At 35.7% G+C, this 19,078-nt stretch overlaps 1 protein-coding gene across 3 annotated transcripts in view; it reads right to left on the bottom strand.

The window, feature by feature from the left end:
* Positions 1 to 2,049: 2,049 nt before the first annotated feature.
* The window catches only part of USP25 (ubiquitin specific peptidase 25), an 88,003-nt gene continuing 70,974 nt past the window's right edge, over positions 2,050 to 19,078 (bottom strand). For 2 of the 3 annotated variants that reach the window (XM_079322742.1, XM_079322743.1), the window contains 7 exons: positions 18,661 to 18,800; positions 10,548 to 10,726; positions 9,721 to 9,799; positions 7,894 to 7,973; positions 3,973 to 4,096; positions 3,074 to 3,269; positions 2,050 to 2,646 (listed from right to left, as the gene is read on the bottom strand). In XM_079322742.1, coding sequence (XP_079178868.1) covers positions 2,474 to 2,646; positions 3,074 to 3,269; positions 3,973 to 4,096; positions 7,894 to 7,973; positions 9,721 to 9,799; positions 10,548 to 10,726; positions 18,661 to 18,800 — 971 coding nt within the window. In that variant the 3' untranslated portion in view covers positions 2,050 to 2,473. Of the gene's footprint in view, positions 2,647 to 3,073; positions 3,270 to 3,972; positions 4,097 to 7,893; positions 7,974 to 9,720; positions 9,800 to 10,547; positions 10,727 to 13,977; positions 14,074 to 15,806; positions 15,921 to 18,660; positions 18,801 to 19,078 lie in introns of all 3 variants that reach the window. The other variant, XM_079322741.1, reaches the window with a different exon arrangement.

The following is a 19,078-nucleotide window of genomic DNA, read 5'->3' as shown; positions in this document are numbered from 1 at the left end:
CAGTCACAGATTATCAGGTAGCTAAATGGACTGTGTGCTTTACTGCCTTACAGTTACTTGTAGAGGTTTTGTGCTGGGCATTGTGAATCCAAGCTATCAACTACTTTGGATATCAACTATCAACTACTTCAGTGAGAAAAGCAAGGCTTTTAAGACAAAATTCATGTAACTATTAATGTTTTCACATTAATGTAATCATTAATAATTTCACTGAAGGTTTAAACTCAGATATTTAAAATATATCAGAATAGCGAAATACATAGATATTTTTTCTGCTCTTCTACCTTGTCAATTCAACTCGTTTGTCATTGCAAAGGAATACATATTTATTTTCAGTTCTATGAACTTCAATGGATTATTTTGTTACTTTCAGAAACTGAATACAAAAAAACCCCAAAACAAAAACCAAGTCTCATCCTTCCTTGCTTCCTTTTAATTTAAATACCTTAGGTATTCTTCCCAAATGAAATAATATACTTCTCTTTATCTTACAAAGAGTGGCTTTCCCCATGTGTTTGTTGTGAAAGATTAAACAGATGAGGGTAACAGGCTCCTTCAGGGTAAGAGGGAATATTTCCTTAAACGCTTCCACAAACATTTAAACTCAAAACCTGTTAGCCATAATGAAATAAAGTTGCTCTTTCACATTAATTCTTTTTACTATTATTAAAAAAGTAGAAAGTCTGATCTGTTAAAAGCCTTGTTTAACAATACAATGCTAAGTAAGTATATTCTTGAGTTTCAAATCAAAGTGGAACAGGTGCAAAATGTAAAAGCTTTTAAAATGTATCTTCTGCCATTTCATAGTAAGCATACCTTTTTTCTCCAAGAGGGATATTTCACACATCAAGAGTCTCAGACCTAAAATAATGTTCCTATGCAGTATTTCACTTGTAAAATGTCAATTTTTGTTTGAAAAAGTGTGAAGCACTGCAATACTGGAAAGAGGAGTGGAAAAAAGCCCTGAACAGATTTGGAATTGAAGGCCACATTCTGTTCCCTGTACATTGTGATCCAGTGTCTCTCCAGAGTGAACAAATTCCCAGACTGATACGTGCTAAGACTGAACTCTGCTACCTCTTGCATATGAGATGCTCATATTTCTGCCCACTGCATTTCTAGGTGGTCTGAACTTCATCACTCCTTCCCTTTCCTCTGTGGCCTTTTATTAGCAGATATTCAAGCACCACTTGAAAGCCTGTAAGGAAAAGTTGTGTCGCTCCAATAAAAACATACAAATAAATATTCACATATTTTACTGATCTAACACAAAACGTTCTCTAAAAAGAGAAGGAATCAAAATAGTGCCAGGTAACAGGATTACCTAAGAATTCATTAAATGTCTTTTTCCACAAAATAATTAAGTTTCTTCATTAAAACCAGACAGTATTTCAGTTCTATAAAACAAATCCAATAGATATGTTCGTTTACTTCCAATAGAAATTTAATTAGGACAGATAAAAGATTCTTGAGATATTTTGTTGCAACAATAGCAACCCATTTCAAGTAAAGAATTAAAATTAAGATTTTATTTCTGGTCACTTACATGACTCAAACACCAATTAAAAATTGATTAATCCTTAATCTTCATAAATTAAATTTTTAAAACCTTTATTTTCTCTACTTAATTCAATTTTTAGAACTTTTGCTTAGAGGGTGTAATATATTTATACTGAAAATACTTTTAATTTTTTAACTTCAATTTTTTTTCTAAGAATAGAAGAAAGGTGCCATTATTGTTTCGTTTCAGAAGCCAGTCCATAGTTATTAGAAAAGACTTGGCATGGCCATTCACACGCACACTAAAGTGCTCAGGTGCAGTATCATACAGACCACTGAAGAATATACAAAACACCATTGTGTATAATACTGTGACAGTTTTTCAATATATTCACATACAGTAATCGCCGAGTACTTGAAAGGAAATCGGCCATAAATCCTGAAGAACCTTATCTATAAAATTGAGTAACCCATCAATATACTGTATCTCTTCTAAAAATACCCATATTTTACAATAATATACAAGGTATCTGCTTGCAAACACAGAAGTAGCCATAAATAAAACTTTATTCTTTCTTTTCATTTACAAGCTACCAAGTACCATGTATTTACACAGCACTGGACACTTAAAGTAGTTGCAGTCACAAAATGATCCAGACAGCTGTTGATAAAGTAAAGGATCTTAAGATAAAAGCAAAGTAATACTGTAACAGATAAATGGCAAAAAAGCAGTTTTGCCATAATGATCAGACTTGCATGTTGCATCAATTCTGGTTGAAACGACTGAGTGCCATGCGATTCTCAGCTTTAATCATTTGCAGTCTGGCTAAAGTTTGTACAGTCATTTCTCCTCTGCAGTTATTAAAATAAAAAAGTTAAAAACTATAGCAGCAACAAGCAAACCCTGTGACAGGAAGGCAAGGTTTAAGAACTAAAAAAGTTTATACAATGTGCTTAGGAAGGTCTGCAGAATTTATCTTCCATCGGCTGGAGTTCGACTGAGTGACAACATGATCCGGGCGTATCTTTCACACAGTTCATGTGTGGAGTAGGAGGGTAACTTTGGCGGGTCATTGAAACCTTTGATCTCTGTAGAACAATCTAGCAATTTTGGCAGGAAATCTGTCAGTTTTTCTTGTAAGTTGGCTGCAAATCAAAGCAGAAAAACAAACATAAGCATTTATGTCTATATGTAGAATTGTCCTTTTTCTGCCCAGTGTTGACTTATTTTTTTAATTAGTAGGTAGAAGAGGAGGAGTTTCACTTGGAATAATTCAGATTCTTTAGACATACCAGCAATAGCAAGGATATATCAATTCCTACTAAGATGTTGATATAAATTCCCGTTTAGGTGGTCTAATACCACAAATCTTTTTCCACTCAAAAAGCAAGTTTCCTTTACAGCCTGATACCCCAGGAATGACTTTTTATTTACATGTGTAAAGGATTATTCAAAAATCAGGGCATCCCAAAAAAACACTACCAAGGCACAGGTTTAATTCCAGACATTGAAAATATCATACTTATAAAAAAGCTGCAAAAGGGCCTTTTCCCTCAACAATAAATGACTTACGCTCCATTTCTTGTCCGAGATAGGAGCACCAACGGTTTCTCATATCTTCCACAGCAACAATATCCTTCTCTTCCATTTCATCCACCAGTAGTAATGGCAAACACGGGACAATGAGCTCGTTCATTATAATCAGGCCATTATTTACTTCCTGATCATCTCCTGATTCAAACAGTGCTGCAGCGTGTTCGTTTAATTTCTTCAGAAACAACCACAAAAAAAGAAAGTTTTTAAGTACACAGCATTTCAGTCTACCATGCATCATTATCAGTTTGTTTGAAAGCACAGTCTTCCTACAGAATTACCTGACAATTTGAATTAACCACAGTTGTGTTTTAACATTTACTCCATGATGCATATGCTCTACTAATCCACTTGAACTTCTGCAGTTCCTCAAGCCACTTCATTTCATACCTGCCAACTTTAATTTTGCAGCTGTTTTGTTAAGACTGAGATTTTATCACCTGATTTTATTTTTTTCATTATTGTTAAAAGTGACATAACAAGATAAAAATACCTTGTTTCAGGCAAGGCATCATTGCTGATGCCTTTCCCAATATTTGTCTCCCTGTCAAACCATGGCAGCAGGGTGAGTCTGCTCACCAACACTGTCAACCACTGCTCCCACCTAGCCCAGACACGATGGCACTGAGCCTACTAAATCATAAAGAAAAAGATTGGCTATTCAAAAAAAACTAAACAAAAACAGCGGGCTCGGGAAATAATGATTTCTTTTTTACTTTTACTTTTTTTTCCCCTTACAAGCCTCAGTATTGAACTGCTCAATTCAGGGAGGTTTTGGGTTTGTTGCACATGATGGCAGGACTTTTCTACTAATTAATTTTATTAGAGCTAAGCAGCAAACTCAACATTTTGAGACACAGAGCTCCCCCTTCACTTACGAGCAAACACTCTCGTCTGTAGTGAGATATCAGCTCTTCGTCGTGCCCTCTGTACGGGCCTTTGGACAAGAGCTCTTTGTTATTCTGGTAAGCATAGATAAGGTAGAGCAAGGCTTCCATGTAACTGAGGAGAAGAAACAGAAGTATTAGGTGCAACATCCACATACCACCTGCTTTAAAGCAAATACTGTGTTCCTCAAAGGAGAGGCAACTCTATTTGCTAGATGGAAAATCCATCCCTCCCCACCAATCTCTTGATATTGTTTTTTAAGCCATACAATTTTGTCTTTTACACACATCAGAACATATTATTTTATTATTAGATTAGGTCATTACACACCAAATCTGATCTAAAGCTCACTGAAACCAATGGGTATAATTTCACTCACTTAACCAGCTTTAAAGTGGCCTTGAGTATCCATGAAAACTTAATTTTTCCTGACTGCATTTATGTCATTATTGTGTTTGAGCTTCCATTGCCATGAATATCTTGATAGCATTCTACACCTCAGCAAATAAGATTTAAAACTGTCACCTTATTTCTAAAACAAAAACTGCGAATTTTTAAGCTTCACTAACCATAAGTTCTTCCAAGTTACTTGAAATCTAATGTGATAGAAGAAGCAATCACAGCATTTCAAAAGCAGAAGTGCTGTTAGACTGTTGATATTTCTGTCTTTAATCTGAATGGAGAAGATAAATGCAAGACTAATTGGTAGAGAAGGAATAAGAAAGCACCCAAGAACCTATCAGTTAATAATTGACAGAGATCCCTTCATGCACAGATGAACAATCTCCCCTCACACTGCTGCACACCATCTCTTGCAAACACTTGAAATGCTGAATTCTCTGATTTACAAAGACACAGTTATGACACATAAGCACTGAAAGTAGTGCCAGTAGCTACCCTAAAACCAGGCAGTTTGATCTTATTTTTATTAAAATTAAAAAAAAAAACCCAAAAACCCAAAAAACTAGGGGTAGAAATTTCCTAAGGGAGTGGTTATAGTAACATGAAATTGTGCACTCCCTCTTGATGAGAGTATGAGCTCATGGGTCAAGTTGAAACTACCAAAATCAAACAACCAATCTGCTGAAAAATGCTAAAAATTATGTGCACACACAGAGCATACCTGAATACAAGTCAAGAGTTTTCCACGGTCAAAAACTAAGATGTAAGGTAATACCTCCCAATGAGACAATATAAAAATAAGGGAAAGGGCTACTTGAAATCCATTTTTCCTAGTCATGGAAACTCTTCAAACGACTGGTCACCAATAAAACTGACCAGACAGCTGAAAACTCAATGGAGGAGGAAAGGGGAAGAAAAGATGATAACAAGAACTGAAACTGCTGGTTATAAAGCCAGGGGAGGAGGATGTTCTTCCGTTCTTAGTTCAGTTATTTGTGAAACTGCAGGTTGAAGCTACAGTTCAACAGCTCTGTTGATGCCAGTTAAAACTCAGTGGTGGTAGTGGCCTTATCTCCAGTCATCCTCTTCTTGCTCCTTCCCTCACTTGTGTGTGACCTTTTCCTGAAACAACTGTGGTGCCATTGAACACCAAGGTAAATTATTTTAGACTATCATGACTGTATATCTAAGCTCAGACTCATATCTTGGGTCTGAGGAATGGAACCACAGTAAAATTAACAAACAGATCCACAGAATCATAAAAAGACACAGAAAGGCAACATTTTAGCACTGCTTTGGAAAAGGCATTTCAGTCAAAACCGAGAAGCAAGAAACTTAAAAGGCAACTGCTAAAGCATACAGTTTGTTCACTTTTAAGCTGCTGCCACAAGAGTGAGCTGCAGGCAAAACTCCTACCAAGGCTCATTAGCTGGCTGGGTTCATCTCAGCCAGAGCAGTCAGAGATGCCTGAAAAACTCAATTCTCCACCTGTAGAGAAGGGTGGGCCTTGACACCCACCATCAGGGATCACGAGAGACCACTGAAAGCAGGCATGATAAAGATATACCAAACTACTTGAATGTTGATTTTTGTGTTTGTTCAGCACATTACAATTAAAGAAATAAATACTGCTTGAATAATGGTTGACTTTTGACAAGACATTGAGTGTTGCTAGGTTATCACTTAGTGTTATTGAACCTAAGAAAAGTTTGCCAACAGAGAGGTGGGTCTGTGAGGCAAAAAAAAACCCAAACCTTAAAACAGTCCCACTAATGAAGATCGTATTTCTTTTATGAAAGCCTATCCTTTCATTAATATTTTTAAAGTTATGTTTTTATGGTTTTAGTGTTAAATGAACTGACAGGGATCAGTCTCATTTCCAGCATAAGGATGGTACAATTGCTCTCTCAAGTATGCAAGGTGGGAACCTCAGCAAATCTGAGTCTTTTGGGAACCTGAAATACAGGGGTGTATTTGCACAAGATGCCTTTGCAGCAGGTCACTGGACACCCAGATCTCACTCATCCACTAACTATACTTTAGTCCTACTGTCTTTGTATCAAACACTTTGTGAAGCACTTCTGAAATTGTACCTTTTATTTCTGACCCATGTTAGAGTGTAAGATTGGTGATAATAGGCTTGTTTTCTAAATTATGAAGATGTTTTCTAACAAACACCTCACCCCAATTCTGCAAGTTATTGTAAACAATGGAGAACTTTGTTTAGCACATAGCAGAAACCTGTGCTTCCCCCTCTCCTCCATGACATAGCCACAATATGCTATTGCTAGAAGGCATTGGTATTTTACAATTGAAGGTGCCACTCTGGAGTACCAGTGCCAAGGAACCTGAAGATGTTTCACCCCTGCCTGCAATCTTAGAGACTGCATGAAGAGGCTCCTATAAACCATACCAATGCTTGTGACATTTTTGCCTCTTTAAGGAATGAAGCAACACCAGGGTGTTTATTTTTCAAATAAGCCATGCAATCTTCTGACTAACCTTTGTACACAAAATGTTTAAGACCAATATTGTAGAATATTTCAGTTTAGATTACTAGTAAATGTACTGTTTATAACATGATGGTAACTCAAAGGCAACCCAAGACTCTGGGCTCATTGTGTTAACAGTATAAAAAGATCATTCACAAAGGCAAGGCTGTGTCTTTGGCAGTCAATTTTCCTGTATTGTTTGAGGCCTTTCTTTTTTAAGAAGTTACAAGATGAGAAATATGGAGCAATTTACTACACAACAAAGGAACAGAAATAAATTTGACTCTGCTCTAGATTTCTCTACCTATTGTTTTATACATGAATCATCAGTGATTGACTACATTTATACCATAATCATCATTTTGGATGAATGTGTAGGTCAGAATAAATTTGAGCTGTTTTGAATTAAGTACATAAATGTCACCCATTTTATACAGTCACAATTTCTGACTTGGTTCAAAAAGAGAAGGGAATGAATCACCATGGAGTTAAGGACAATCAGCTACAACTATGACAGCTATGCATGGTAGTATTTCTCAAATATGTTCTTTTTTCCTGACCTCTAGAGCCCACTCCATAGGTGGAGTTTTGGCCCAGACTAATGCACAAGGCAAAACCATTTCAGTGGAAAGACCCAGTCAAAAAACAGGAAAGACACAGACTTGACTAACTGTCTGCACTGATGAAAGTAGATATATGTATGTGCACAGGTAGTGCCAGAGAAGGAGGATATTCATGGCTGTGTGATACCCAGAGCACTCATGAATAAAAGAGAAGGAAGAATAAGGGTGGATGTAGAGGGTGCTCTGAAAAGAACCCATGGCTTGATAAGAGATTGGAAATGGAAATTAAGAATAGGAAGATGCAAGACTGAAGATATGAGTAGACTGAATAAATGGTTATCTGAGATGAATAATACATTAAACATTTCTTTATTTAAAAAATACCTTTACTTATCAATATTAGATTTTGCCTTCACATTGTTCTATTACATTTGAGCTCTATACTACCACTTACCTCTTTTTTTGGAAAAACTCCAATCCTACCATGAGAAACATGGTTGTTTCCCTGAAATGTCTATAGTCTTGATGCCATCTCTGCATGTAAGAAAGGGTAAACAGAACTTCATCAACAAAAATTAAATATGATTTATTTTTTTAAACACATAACTCCCCTCCACTTAAATTTAGCATCCAATAGTCACAGTAAATACTAAGGACACCAGTAGGCTTGCATATGTGGAAAGTCCACACAAATCCACCCTCTCTCAATAAAAAGAAAATTCCTAAATGTCTAAACATTTCTAGATGAGAGTATTCTCACAGAACCTATCACCATTTGAAAGGAGCACAAAGCATCCTAGGAGATCCAAAGGTGAAATTACATGAGATCTTGTTTTTTCTTCCCTATTCAGAAAGTGTTGAAAAGCTTTTTATATGCCTGATATTAAGCTTAATTTTCAATACAAGAATGACATAGAAAAAGCCTGAACATGGGAAGTGCTAAAAAAAAAACCAAAAAAACAAACCCAAAAGCAACTCAGATGAGATGTTGATGTCAGAGCAGAACATTTATTTTACTGCATCACCATTTATACCAAGTGACTCCTGGTTCACTTTACAGGTAAATGCTCCAGGTGAGAAAGGCACCTTCTCTACAGAGGGGTAACTGCTAACTTTCAACTGTGCAATAAAGATAAAATAAGGGACAACACACCATAAGACAAAACTACTAGCAGATTCAACAGAAAGAGCTTGAGAAAGCATCCATAAAATGCCAACTCACTATATCAGAGAAACCAGGGGCAATTTTCTGCAGAGGAACAGAAGATATCTCCACTCTTACAGCTAAGTCCAGATTTTTTTTTTTTTTCTCTCTGTGCAGCATCATTCAAAAAATGGCAAAATGCTGAGCCCTGCACAGCCATCAAAATGCAATAAAATGCTACTCTGAGGCTCCTTCCCTATCAGCAACCAGGGAGGCTGCTGTAATGCAGCAGCATCTACTACCAGGCCCTAAACCTGGTAATGAGAGAAGGCAATTAAAATATTTTTTATTGGAATTGTGAGGAAAAGATTACTCCCATTATCCTCCTGATCAAGTTGTTTGGACCTACCAGCAGAATAAGGAGCTATAGGTGCTGCACTGGAATCTGCCCAGGACATAAATACCCACTGTTAAGAGGTTTTAATGAATAGTATTACTCAGACTTGAAACTGATGCTGCAAAATCAGCTCCAGGCTTAGCTTTAAATGTGAAATGAATTATTTTAGCAACTATTAGTCACGATTATTTCATGTCTAAGATTCACCTCTCACTTTCCCTCCAAGTTTTTCTAAACAACACAGAAGGAAAAATTAAATGCATAAGCTGGCCATGCATGGTCTCAGCAAAGAAAAGAATCTGCTGCTCATAAGAAAATGAGAATGGCTGCAGAGACAGCTGGAGGAAAAGCACAAATGGGACTGTGCCTGCTGTGCAGCTATCAAGATGAGCAAGGCTAGGCACAGACCACTCTCCTCCTTCCCTGCCAGCTGTGTCTGCCTACAAAAAGCCACGTAGCTCATGTGGTGATAAATTACAAAATATTGTTAGTGACGTCAAGACTCGTTAACGAAGTAAGGACAGATTCCAACCTGACATTTATTTATGGCTCAAGCACTGGGATTACAGATGTGGAAAAAACAGCTCAAGAGCAGCCTTTGGACAAATAATGGGTCTTTAAATAAATAGCCAGTTTTAATTTCTCAGTCTGAGACAAGAAGAAATTTGTGAAGACAAAATTCAGCTTTACTGATAATTATTTCACATTACAACTTAATTTAAAGCATGAGAAGTACTGACCTCATATTCTTCCATGTTTACTTCATCTGGCTTTATCATTTCAAGTTTGGCTTGAGCAACCTTCATTATGTTACGGCACCTTATGAAAAGCAATTAAAAACCATGAAATATTACTGGAAATTCAGAGAGGATATTATCCCTCCAAAGACAGGAGGCTTAAACAGCATGACCTACAGCCTTATGCAAACCAGTGTGAAAATGCCATGGAAAATGTACATTTTATTATGCATGGTATAATCAGCAGAAGAGGGCATACTTTTGAAGTATGTGTGAGATGGAGGCCTGTGCTTTTTAAAGGATTATTTCTTTTATTTTGCTAAATTGTTACATTGCTCAATCTTTTAATTTAAAATTTCAGATAGTCTGAAATTCCCTGACATTTACTTTGCAGAAATTTAGATTATTCCCTACAGAGAAGACAGACTATTTTCCAACTTCTTATTTACCTATTAACATAAGTAAGTAGATGGAATTTTGAGTGGAAGAGAGACATTGTCTTGCTCTCAAGTCAATCACTTACCCAGTTAGAAAGGCTTTACCCTCTACTGCTGATAGTGAGGAAACACAGTGAAAAGAAGGTGGAGAAATCTACATGCAAAATTATGAACAACACTGAGCATTTCTACTTATTTTAGATGAGTAGAAACTCAACTTCTTGATTACTCTTTTAACAGATATTTTTATAAAGGTGATCTGTTCTGCAAAGTAAACTTGCAAACTGTTAACTAGGAGATAAAGCCAAACACACCAGCCAAATGTGAAGGGGTGTTTCCACACATCAGAGAACATTCAAGAACACAGGAAATGAGATGTGCAGATCTTATTACCTTTCATCAAAGCTGAGATTGTGATCTCCAAACTGCTCCAGCAATGTTCTCTCAATTATCTTCTTTGGTGCCTGGTTTTGGATGAAGTACACAATTGCATGACGCAAACGATAATCACATTCAGGTGGTGGATCTTCCTGGGCTAATTTTAGCAGACGTGTGTATTCCAATTTAATTGCCTACATAATTAAAAAAAAAATACATTATTCCTTCTGGCTTTTAACTCAAACAACACAGACACATTATGTGCCATAGCATTTTGCCTATAAAATTTCTTAACAGTTTCACAGACCACCCTTAGAAGTCTAAACTAAGTTTTTAAAAAGAAAACAAAACCACAGATAAATTGTCAAGTTGATACTTTCTCTCACCAGTTAAGCCTGACAAAATCCCAAGTAAACCTTCCCTTCAAAAGTAGTTTCAATCCTGTGCCATGCCTCCCTGAGAGGAGATTTATCACAATCCTTAGAGAGGTTTCTCTAAGCCCAAGACAAGTAGAAGATTCCAGACACTTGACCTTAAGAAATTTTCTGAAGTCTCATAAGGTATAAAAAGTACCTCTAATACATGGTTAAATGCAAAGACATAAATAAAAAATGCCCTACAGAAAGTTTAGTGAATTTCTATGATTTGGAAAATACTAGAGTGGGAATGAAATATGTCTTTCAATGAAAAACAAATGATGGGATTTCTGAATAAAATAATAATTCAGTATGAACAATATTGCCCTATATGACAGGATGCAGCCCTCACTGAATATTTTAGAGAAATTTTAGAGGTCACCAAAATCATTAATCATTAATTTTTCTAGCTTTGCCAGCACATTAGGTTTTAATGAACATAATTTGATATGTTCATTAGATTTTATTCACTGAAACTATCCAGCATGAACAGGAGCAACAAGAAAAATAATTAGAAAAATGGTGACAAATGTTAACACACATTCCATAAATTCCCTCTGAAAAGAGGGAGGTGACCAGATGGTTTCCTAACACATTAGCAAAGTTTCAGTACAACATATGCACAAAATTAAGTACTAAAGCAGTCATAAAAAAAACCCCCTGTTCAGTATTTCAAATGCCTTTATGCTGTAATACCTGACATTTACCTGTCAGAAATTTGGGCTCCCATCCTCTGTTAATAACATATTTTGTTTCAGGATTAAACACGTAGAGTAATAATCATACAGGTTTAAACATAGAGCATGTAGATATTTCTAAAACTTAGGAGAATGTTCTGCATCAATATCTTTAAATATTCACAAATTGCATTACCATTAAAAAGATGCTTAGGACAACATTATAAATGCCAAAAGCCACAGAGCTTCTATGGTCTTATATCAGAAGTTCTACCATTAGAAAGTCAACATGGCTAATAATTAAACCTTATTTATAGAGGAAGCAAATTAAACTGCTATTAGACATTTATTTTTCATATAATTACTCAGAAGGAGGAAAAAATTATATTACTTCTATAATTTTCAAAATAATGTGGTATTCTACAAATTCAGAAACCTTCAATAAAATGAAAAACATTTCTCTAACAGAAAAAGGGACAGTAGAAAAATTTTATGCTTTCATTTCCTCAATGAGGATATTATATAAAGATCTTAAAGGAAACATTCTGCAAGAAATTGTCTATAAAGGTTAAAGAACAATGATTTGAAGACATCACTGACCAAGAAATACCTGAATGTTAGTCATGTCTTAAACATAAGATCTAGAGGGAGAGTTAAACCTAGGCAGTAACAATGACCCACACCAAAGGAGTTTCACCTGAGTAACATTAAAACAAAGATGTAGAACCCCCCAGCTTCCTGAAAACACTAATTTCATTAAAAAAAAAACCACATAAAGTAATTAGTGTATAGTATACATAATACAGTAACAGTATTAAAAGATATCTTAGAAACTTTTATAGTAAGTTATTGGAAAATGTGAGATTTCATCTGATGCATCCCAAAACAAAGATTCTGTTCCCAAAACAACCCCACTTCATCTGCATCCATTCACACTAACGAATTCCTTCAAAATGAACCATGTTTCACCTCTTCTAAGCTACTGCAAACACAATTCAGCAGAAAATGAGTAAGGAAAGTTTTCTACTTTATGTCAAAACATTTTCACACTCAAAAGACATTCTGCCTACATGAAGCCTAAATGTTTAAGGATTTGAAATTAAAGACTGAAAATCATTTCAACTGAGCATTGTTTTGATAAGTCTAAAGCATTAAATATATTTTAAAGTAATTTCTTGTTTTAAAATTATCAAAACACCCTTCATATTAAAGAATTAAATAGAATTGGACTTTCTGATAAGTGATTTGATCAAATGAGGATTTTTTAAACTTAAAAATAATTTATATATTTTCATTAATAATTTTGAAAAAAAAAAACAACACCAAAACTAAACAAAAAGCAACCAGCACTGAATCCCAAACAAACCCAGTTTCACTGGACAGAGGCTGTGGCAGGTATCTCTCCCTTCCCTGAGATCAGGCACAGTTAAGAGACAGCCCTGCAAACACTTTATGGTTATAACCTTTCTCTAAGTATCCTCTTCAAACACCCACACAAACAGACAAACCAACCAACCCATGAGGTTTCAATTTTCTTAGCAAGGGGTTGCAGCACTTTTTGCTGGTAGTGATGGGGTTGTTTGTTTGTTTGTTGCTTGTTTTGGTTTGTTTTTTGGAATGTCTTCCAGTAAACGTGCACCATAACAATTAAGGAGAAAACAGACTGTGACTCAGTGACAAACAAGAAACTTCTTTCTCCTCTCCAAATCACATTTGAGAGGATTTTACACTTTACATCATGTCAAAGCAATTCCCTTTCTAATACCCTGAAAATTCAAAAGGCCACAAGCTAAAGGTGCTCAGAAGTTTGTGTATTTAAGAAAATGAACACATTCTTAAATCTGGTGTCACAGTGAACACTAATCACCATAAAAATATTAACATCTAATACCCAGTAATAAAAAATTTTATTGACACCCATGTGGTTACACAAAAGCATGGAATTTAAATTTATTAAAAATCTTTCAAGTAGTACAAACCAAGAACATCTCTTTGAAATAAAAGAGTCCTGGATAAAAAAATCCTGATGTCCCACAGTCTAGCAAAGGCATGGGTTTTATTACTAACAGGAAAAAAACCCATATACTTTTATTGATTACACATCTGGGTTTCATGTTACTATTGTGTTACTCACTAATATTATTAAAAAGCTAAAATGAAGATAGATACGAGCTACTGATATCAAAAGGGCAAAAATATCTATTTTTCAAGGAAGAAATATCTAAATGAGGGACTGATATAGAAAATTATGTATAAATGCTGGAAAAGACTTTATATGCAGAAAGGGATAGAGGGAGTAGCATATCTAACAGGAAAATTCAGAGTAGAAGAAGTTGAAAATGTTAGTTGTACCTTAAAGAACCCTGCTTCTGGCCCACACCTGTCATAAACATTCCTGGCTTTACCTATAGCCATGATAATACCTTGCATGTTCGGGGTCAGCATGACCTGCCACAAGGGATTTAAGGTAAAATTTTTGAATGATTAATATTTTAATGACTAAATTCAATATGCTTTTAGTCTCATGCAAAATGAAAAAGCAACTTAATGCATGCATACACTGATATGGCACATTTCAATGCAGATCTGGTGAGCGTATTCTGCAAATCAAATCATGGCATGTGTATATATAGTTTTACTGCAACAACATTAAAGGCATCTTACAAAAAAATGGGGAAAAAAAAAAAAGAAGAAAACTGTGTCAAAAAAGTTACACGGACCAAACTTTCCAAGAAAGGATCATGCACAGTTCAGCATTAGTACCAAGCAGAAACTGCACACTGAATAAGTGCTACCCATGGCCTATAAGGATTCAAAAAAAAAAAGTTCCAAGTAGAAAAATCATCCAATCATACTTCAAATATGCTGCACTAAACTATACCACCTGTATTTTATGCATATTTCAAGGTCAAAATAAAACTCACTGCTGCAAATGCAATCAATCCCTGATGCATCTGTAGATAATTTCTTAAACATCAAACCCAAAATAATTAACAAACACCAATCCAAACACAAGACATCTCTCACTGTTATTCACATCAGTTACACACAATTTGATACATCCAAGCTACTCAGAAAAACCTTTTTCCTTTTTTATCTGCAAGCAAAGGAAAACACTCCCTCTCTCCCTGCCCAAGGTATTACTGGTGCAGCATAAAAACATAAAAAAGGTGAATACACTCACAAAAAAACCAGGGAAATAGTCAAGAAAGTTATCCTCTAGAAAGAAAATGGCATGAAGACAAAAGTAAAAACAAACAAACAAGCAGGCAGGTCATTATATGAAGTTAAATCCTCATTTCTTTCAAGGTGGAAACTACACATCTGTGAAAAGCTAAACTCAGTGTGATGATGTCAAACCATTTTATTCCCATCCTCCCAGTTATAACTGATCACACTTCCAGGGCAGAATGACCTGAAATATCCATTTGTCTAGGGAAGCTAAAGCCCCCTAAGAATCCATGTTCAGACCTCTGAGAATACAGACTGCACCAATCCTATTCCCACCCAAAACAAAAGTGGAGAAAGCAATGACAAGGCAGGCCAGTTTGATGACTGGCAGTGTTGCTGCTAAAACTGGACAGCAAAATAACAATGTTTCTCAGAAAAACCATGAGCCTCTCAATTATTTCTCAAGTAGCAGCAGGTATGTGCACCACCCCGAGTCTGAATTATTTTTAAGGTCTGCAAAATTCAGTTCTACCACATTTCAGTTTTAGGTAATTTCCATGGCTAATTTAATCCCCAAAGCCTGAGAAGCTTAGCCTTGGCAGGTAAAAGATCAGACTTGAACATGAGTTTTACTGGACTGACAAGAAAGCATAAAGAAACATGAAGAACATCCCTCAGTGTCCTGTCACCTTTTAAATAATGCAGCAGTGTGCAGTCTATCACTAGTATTTTGAAAGCTACCTGGCCTAACACAAACATTCAACCTCCACAGCTGAAGAGACAAATACACCTCCAGTGTAACTGACACCATGCAAAGCGTGCCCAATTAGAGTTTGTAGTGCTTTCCTTCCATATTTCACGACAAACTGATATTGTTAAAGATTCAAAAACCGCTAAGCATTTATTTTGCAGGAGTCTGTTAGGTGTCACAGTGTGCAAACATGCCAAAAACTCTCATCAGGCAGCACAAGGAAGCACTGAGGAGGAGCAGTGCACACAATCAGAGGTACCTCATCGTCATAACCCCCCTCCTCTGACTCAATCACAAAAGTCCCTACATCAGGGATCGCCACTTCTACCACTCGCTGGGTAGGAGCTGCTTGGGCTGGGGCATTATCAGAGCTCTGCAGAAGAAAACCATTATCAGTACGTGTTTGGGGAAAAAAAGAATCATAATCATCATCAGAAAATACAGCAGAATTATGGTGAGATGCAAAGTGACAGGCTGATCTCTAGTACAATGATGTCCACTGCTGAAATTCTGAAAGAATTCAGAAACTGTATCTAATTAGAGAATATAAGCGATACTTATAATTTTTAAGTGGTACATTTTAAATTTAAGCCATAATTACTACAATTATTTCATTTGTTCTTTATTCACTAATTATATCTTTACAGTATTACAACTCTAAAATTCATTATAATTTTAAGTTACCAGGCAAAGGATGAGTATGTGAACCACCATTTTTTGTACATTTCACCCCAAAACTACTAAGTATATAATAAAATATCAGAATAGTTTAGGAAGGGACCTAGAGAAGACCATTTAGTCCTAAAGATGTCACCCACTAGATCAGGTTGCTCAGGGACCCATTCAGTCTAGTCTTAAAGAGGGCCAGGTCAGATACTTCATATCTGAAATATCTCATGAACTCACACCAAAGGATAGAAATAAAACTAAAAGCTAAGATTTCCCAATGTTCTGGGAGAAAAAAAATACAAAGAAAAAAAAAAAAAAAGTCTCTAACAATCAAGATGGAAGTTTTGAAGAATATTTAAAGGAGCATTCAACTGATTTATTTTTTAGAAGAGTAATTAAAGAGAAAATGAGATTATCCTAGTTACTAAGATTCTTGGTATGTTAAATTAAGTTTCAAACAAAAATTGAGACAAATGTTTGCTCTTACAGTCTATCACAGACTAATAGGCAGTTTGCAACATTTGCAGAATTTAAACCCTAACTCTAATCCAAGCAATTGGAAAGTGCTACTTGTACTGCAACTGTAACAGCAGCTTCACCTTTTAACAAAGTTTCCAAAAACACACTCAGTATCTATTTACACCCAACACTGTATTAATACAAATGAAGTATTGCCCTGCAATCAGGGCAGAACAAAAGGACAAAAGGCATAAAATGGACAAAATGAACATGTGGTAAATAACCTACAAGCCTGTTACATGTGCAGATGTTGGCTTTCCTTCTCTTAAAAATGGATAAAGTGAAAATGAAGTAATGAATATATGCCTGAATGCTTATGGAAGCAGAACAATTAGAAAGTATGCTGATACACTGAGAAGGAAGCACAATTCTGCATAAGTGAAATTTGGGGATACAGAGAAGAGCTTTCAAATGCTAACAGAGTTTAACTAGATTTCAGATTATCTAGAAATTTTATTTTAACAGCTGAAGTAATTTGTTTTAAATAATGTTTGCATGGTTTTTGCTTTTTTTTTCTTTTGTGTCATTAAACAGACCATGGTGTTCCCCCACCACAGTCTTGTGAAGTTCCAAGGCTGACCACTGTGCCAAGTGCCATTGTCCTGAACTACAACACTTCATCCATGAAAAAAGGTCTAAAACTTTCACATCCCACTGGGATGGTGCCCACAAACCCTGGAAGGAGGACAGCCTTATGAATGACATTTTATAATGAATTTTGGTATCTCCATAGCCACCTTTTCAGCTGGAGTAGCACATATTTAACAGCCTCCCACTAAGCTGTTCTGAGAACTCATAAAAAGGCCAATATGCAGCAGTCTAAGGCCTTAGTGGCAGAGCATCTTTTCATCCAGAGTTAGATTAATTTCCCTGTTAGCTTTGATTTCAGTTGAGCAGAGGAAGTGTGCTTCCCCTGCCTTCCTGACACCACAGGAGGGGTGGAAATCACAGCAAGTCAACAGGGTGCCAACAAGCTGTCACACAATTTTCAAAGATTGTAAGGTATCTGGGGCCAGACTGCTTCTGTTTAATGAGAATTCACATCTGATCTTAGGAAGCATTTTGCACAGAACTGAACTGTTCATATCCTTAGTGGTTACTAGGGATGCCTAAGGATGCCATACTGTACATTTATGGATACAGTTCCAAGATAAACAAATATATTGTTTTAATGGCACTTAAGTTTTGTGGCAAACACATTTGTCATTTATCTACATACTTAGAGGGAAGGAAAAAAATATCTGCTGAAAGAAAAAAATGTGAAATATTAGTTTCCATTAATAATATATAAAATAGCTAATGTCCCATTCCTCTTAGTATACTTTGTATGAAGTGAAAACAGAAACACCCAACACTGATTATTATAGACATTTCAAGCTAATATAGACATCCTACGAATCACAAAAATTTATTTTTGTCAGGTTGTGAATCTTCATTAAAACTACAGAATATTGTTGAGAAAACCCTTATTTTTGAAAGCTACATCAACCTTCACAGGTCTGTCAAAGAAACTCAATTATATTCTTATATTTCCCAGATAAAAACCTGAATGTCTATGGCAATATTTTTCAAGTCTTTGACATGGACTGCCAATGTTTACTCCTCAAAAATACATGGGATCATTGAACATTTTTAAAAGATGGTAGGCACAAACAGCTGATTGTAATTTGAACAATATGCTGTAGTCCTTACAAGCACTTTAATCTCATAGAGAACACCAATCTTAGGGTTTTTTTTTTTTTTTGCACTAGTGCCATTACTGTTGTACAAAGCATTTGGATGGCCTTTGGTGTTGGACAGTCCCTGAAAAAAAAGCAATTTTTACTTCAAAGTTTCCAGACTCACATCCTTTTATCAGTTTTTATATCATTTCCACTTGCAAAATAAAACCAAAATAAGTATTTCAAGCTTCAAAATATCCTCACCGTATCCATTATAGCTTCTGGACCTCTATCTTCTTGTTCAGCTAAAGCTTTATTGATTGCTTGAACAGAATCTTCTTTTAAGTGCTTGGAAATATCAGCTTTTGATGGCTGCTCTAAATATTCTGGTTCTCCTGCTTGAACTTAGTGACAGAAATAAGATAACAATTTTGTGTGTTAACATAAGCATGAATTTTAAATCGATTAGTTTTATTTGGATCATTGTGTCATAAGGTAAGCACACAGTAAATGCAGGGTAGGTCTCACAATTCACAAATACAACTTTACACCAGTCTGTCTCTCATGCCTTTTTAAACACTTCCCTACAAATGCACCTGATTTTATATTAGGAACAATAGATCTGTCCTGTTTATAGACCCATTAAGGCTCTTGAGTGAAGGGTGTTCATCAATCAATCATC

Source organism: Erithacus rubecula, assembly GCF_903797595.1.
Source record: "Erithacus rubecula genome assembly, chromosome: 1".
NCBI classification, from domain to species: Eukaryota; Metazoa; Chordata; class Aves; order Passeriformes; family Muscicapidae; genus Erithacus; species Erithacus rubecula.
Note: the sequence above shows the minus strand (reverse complement) of the source record. Positions and strands in the feature narration are given on the sequence as shown.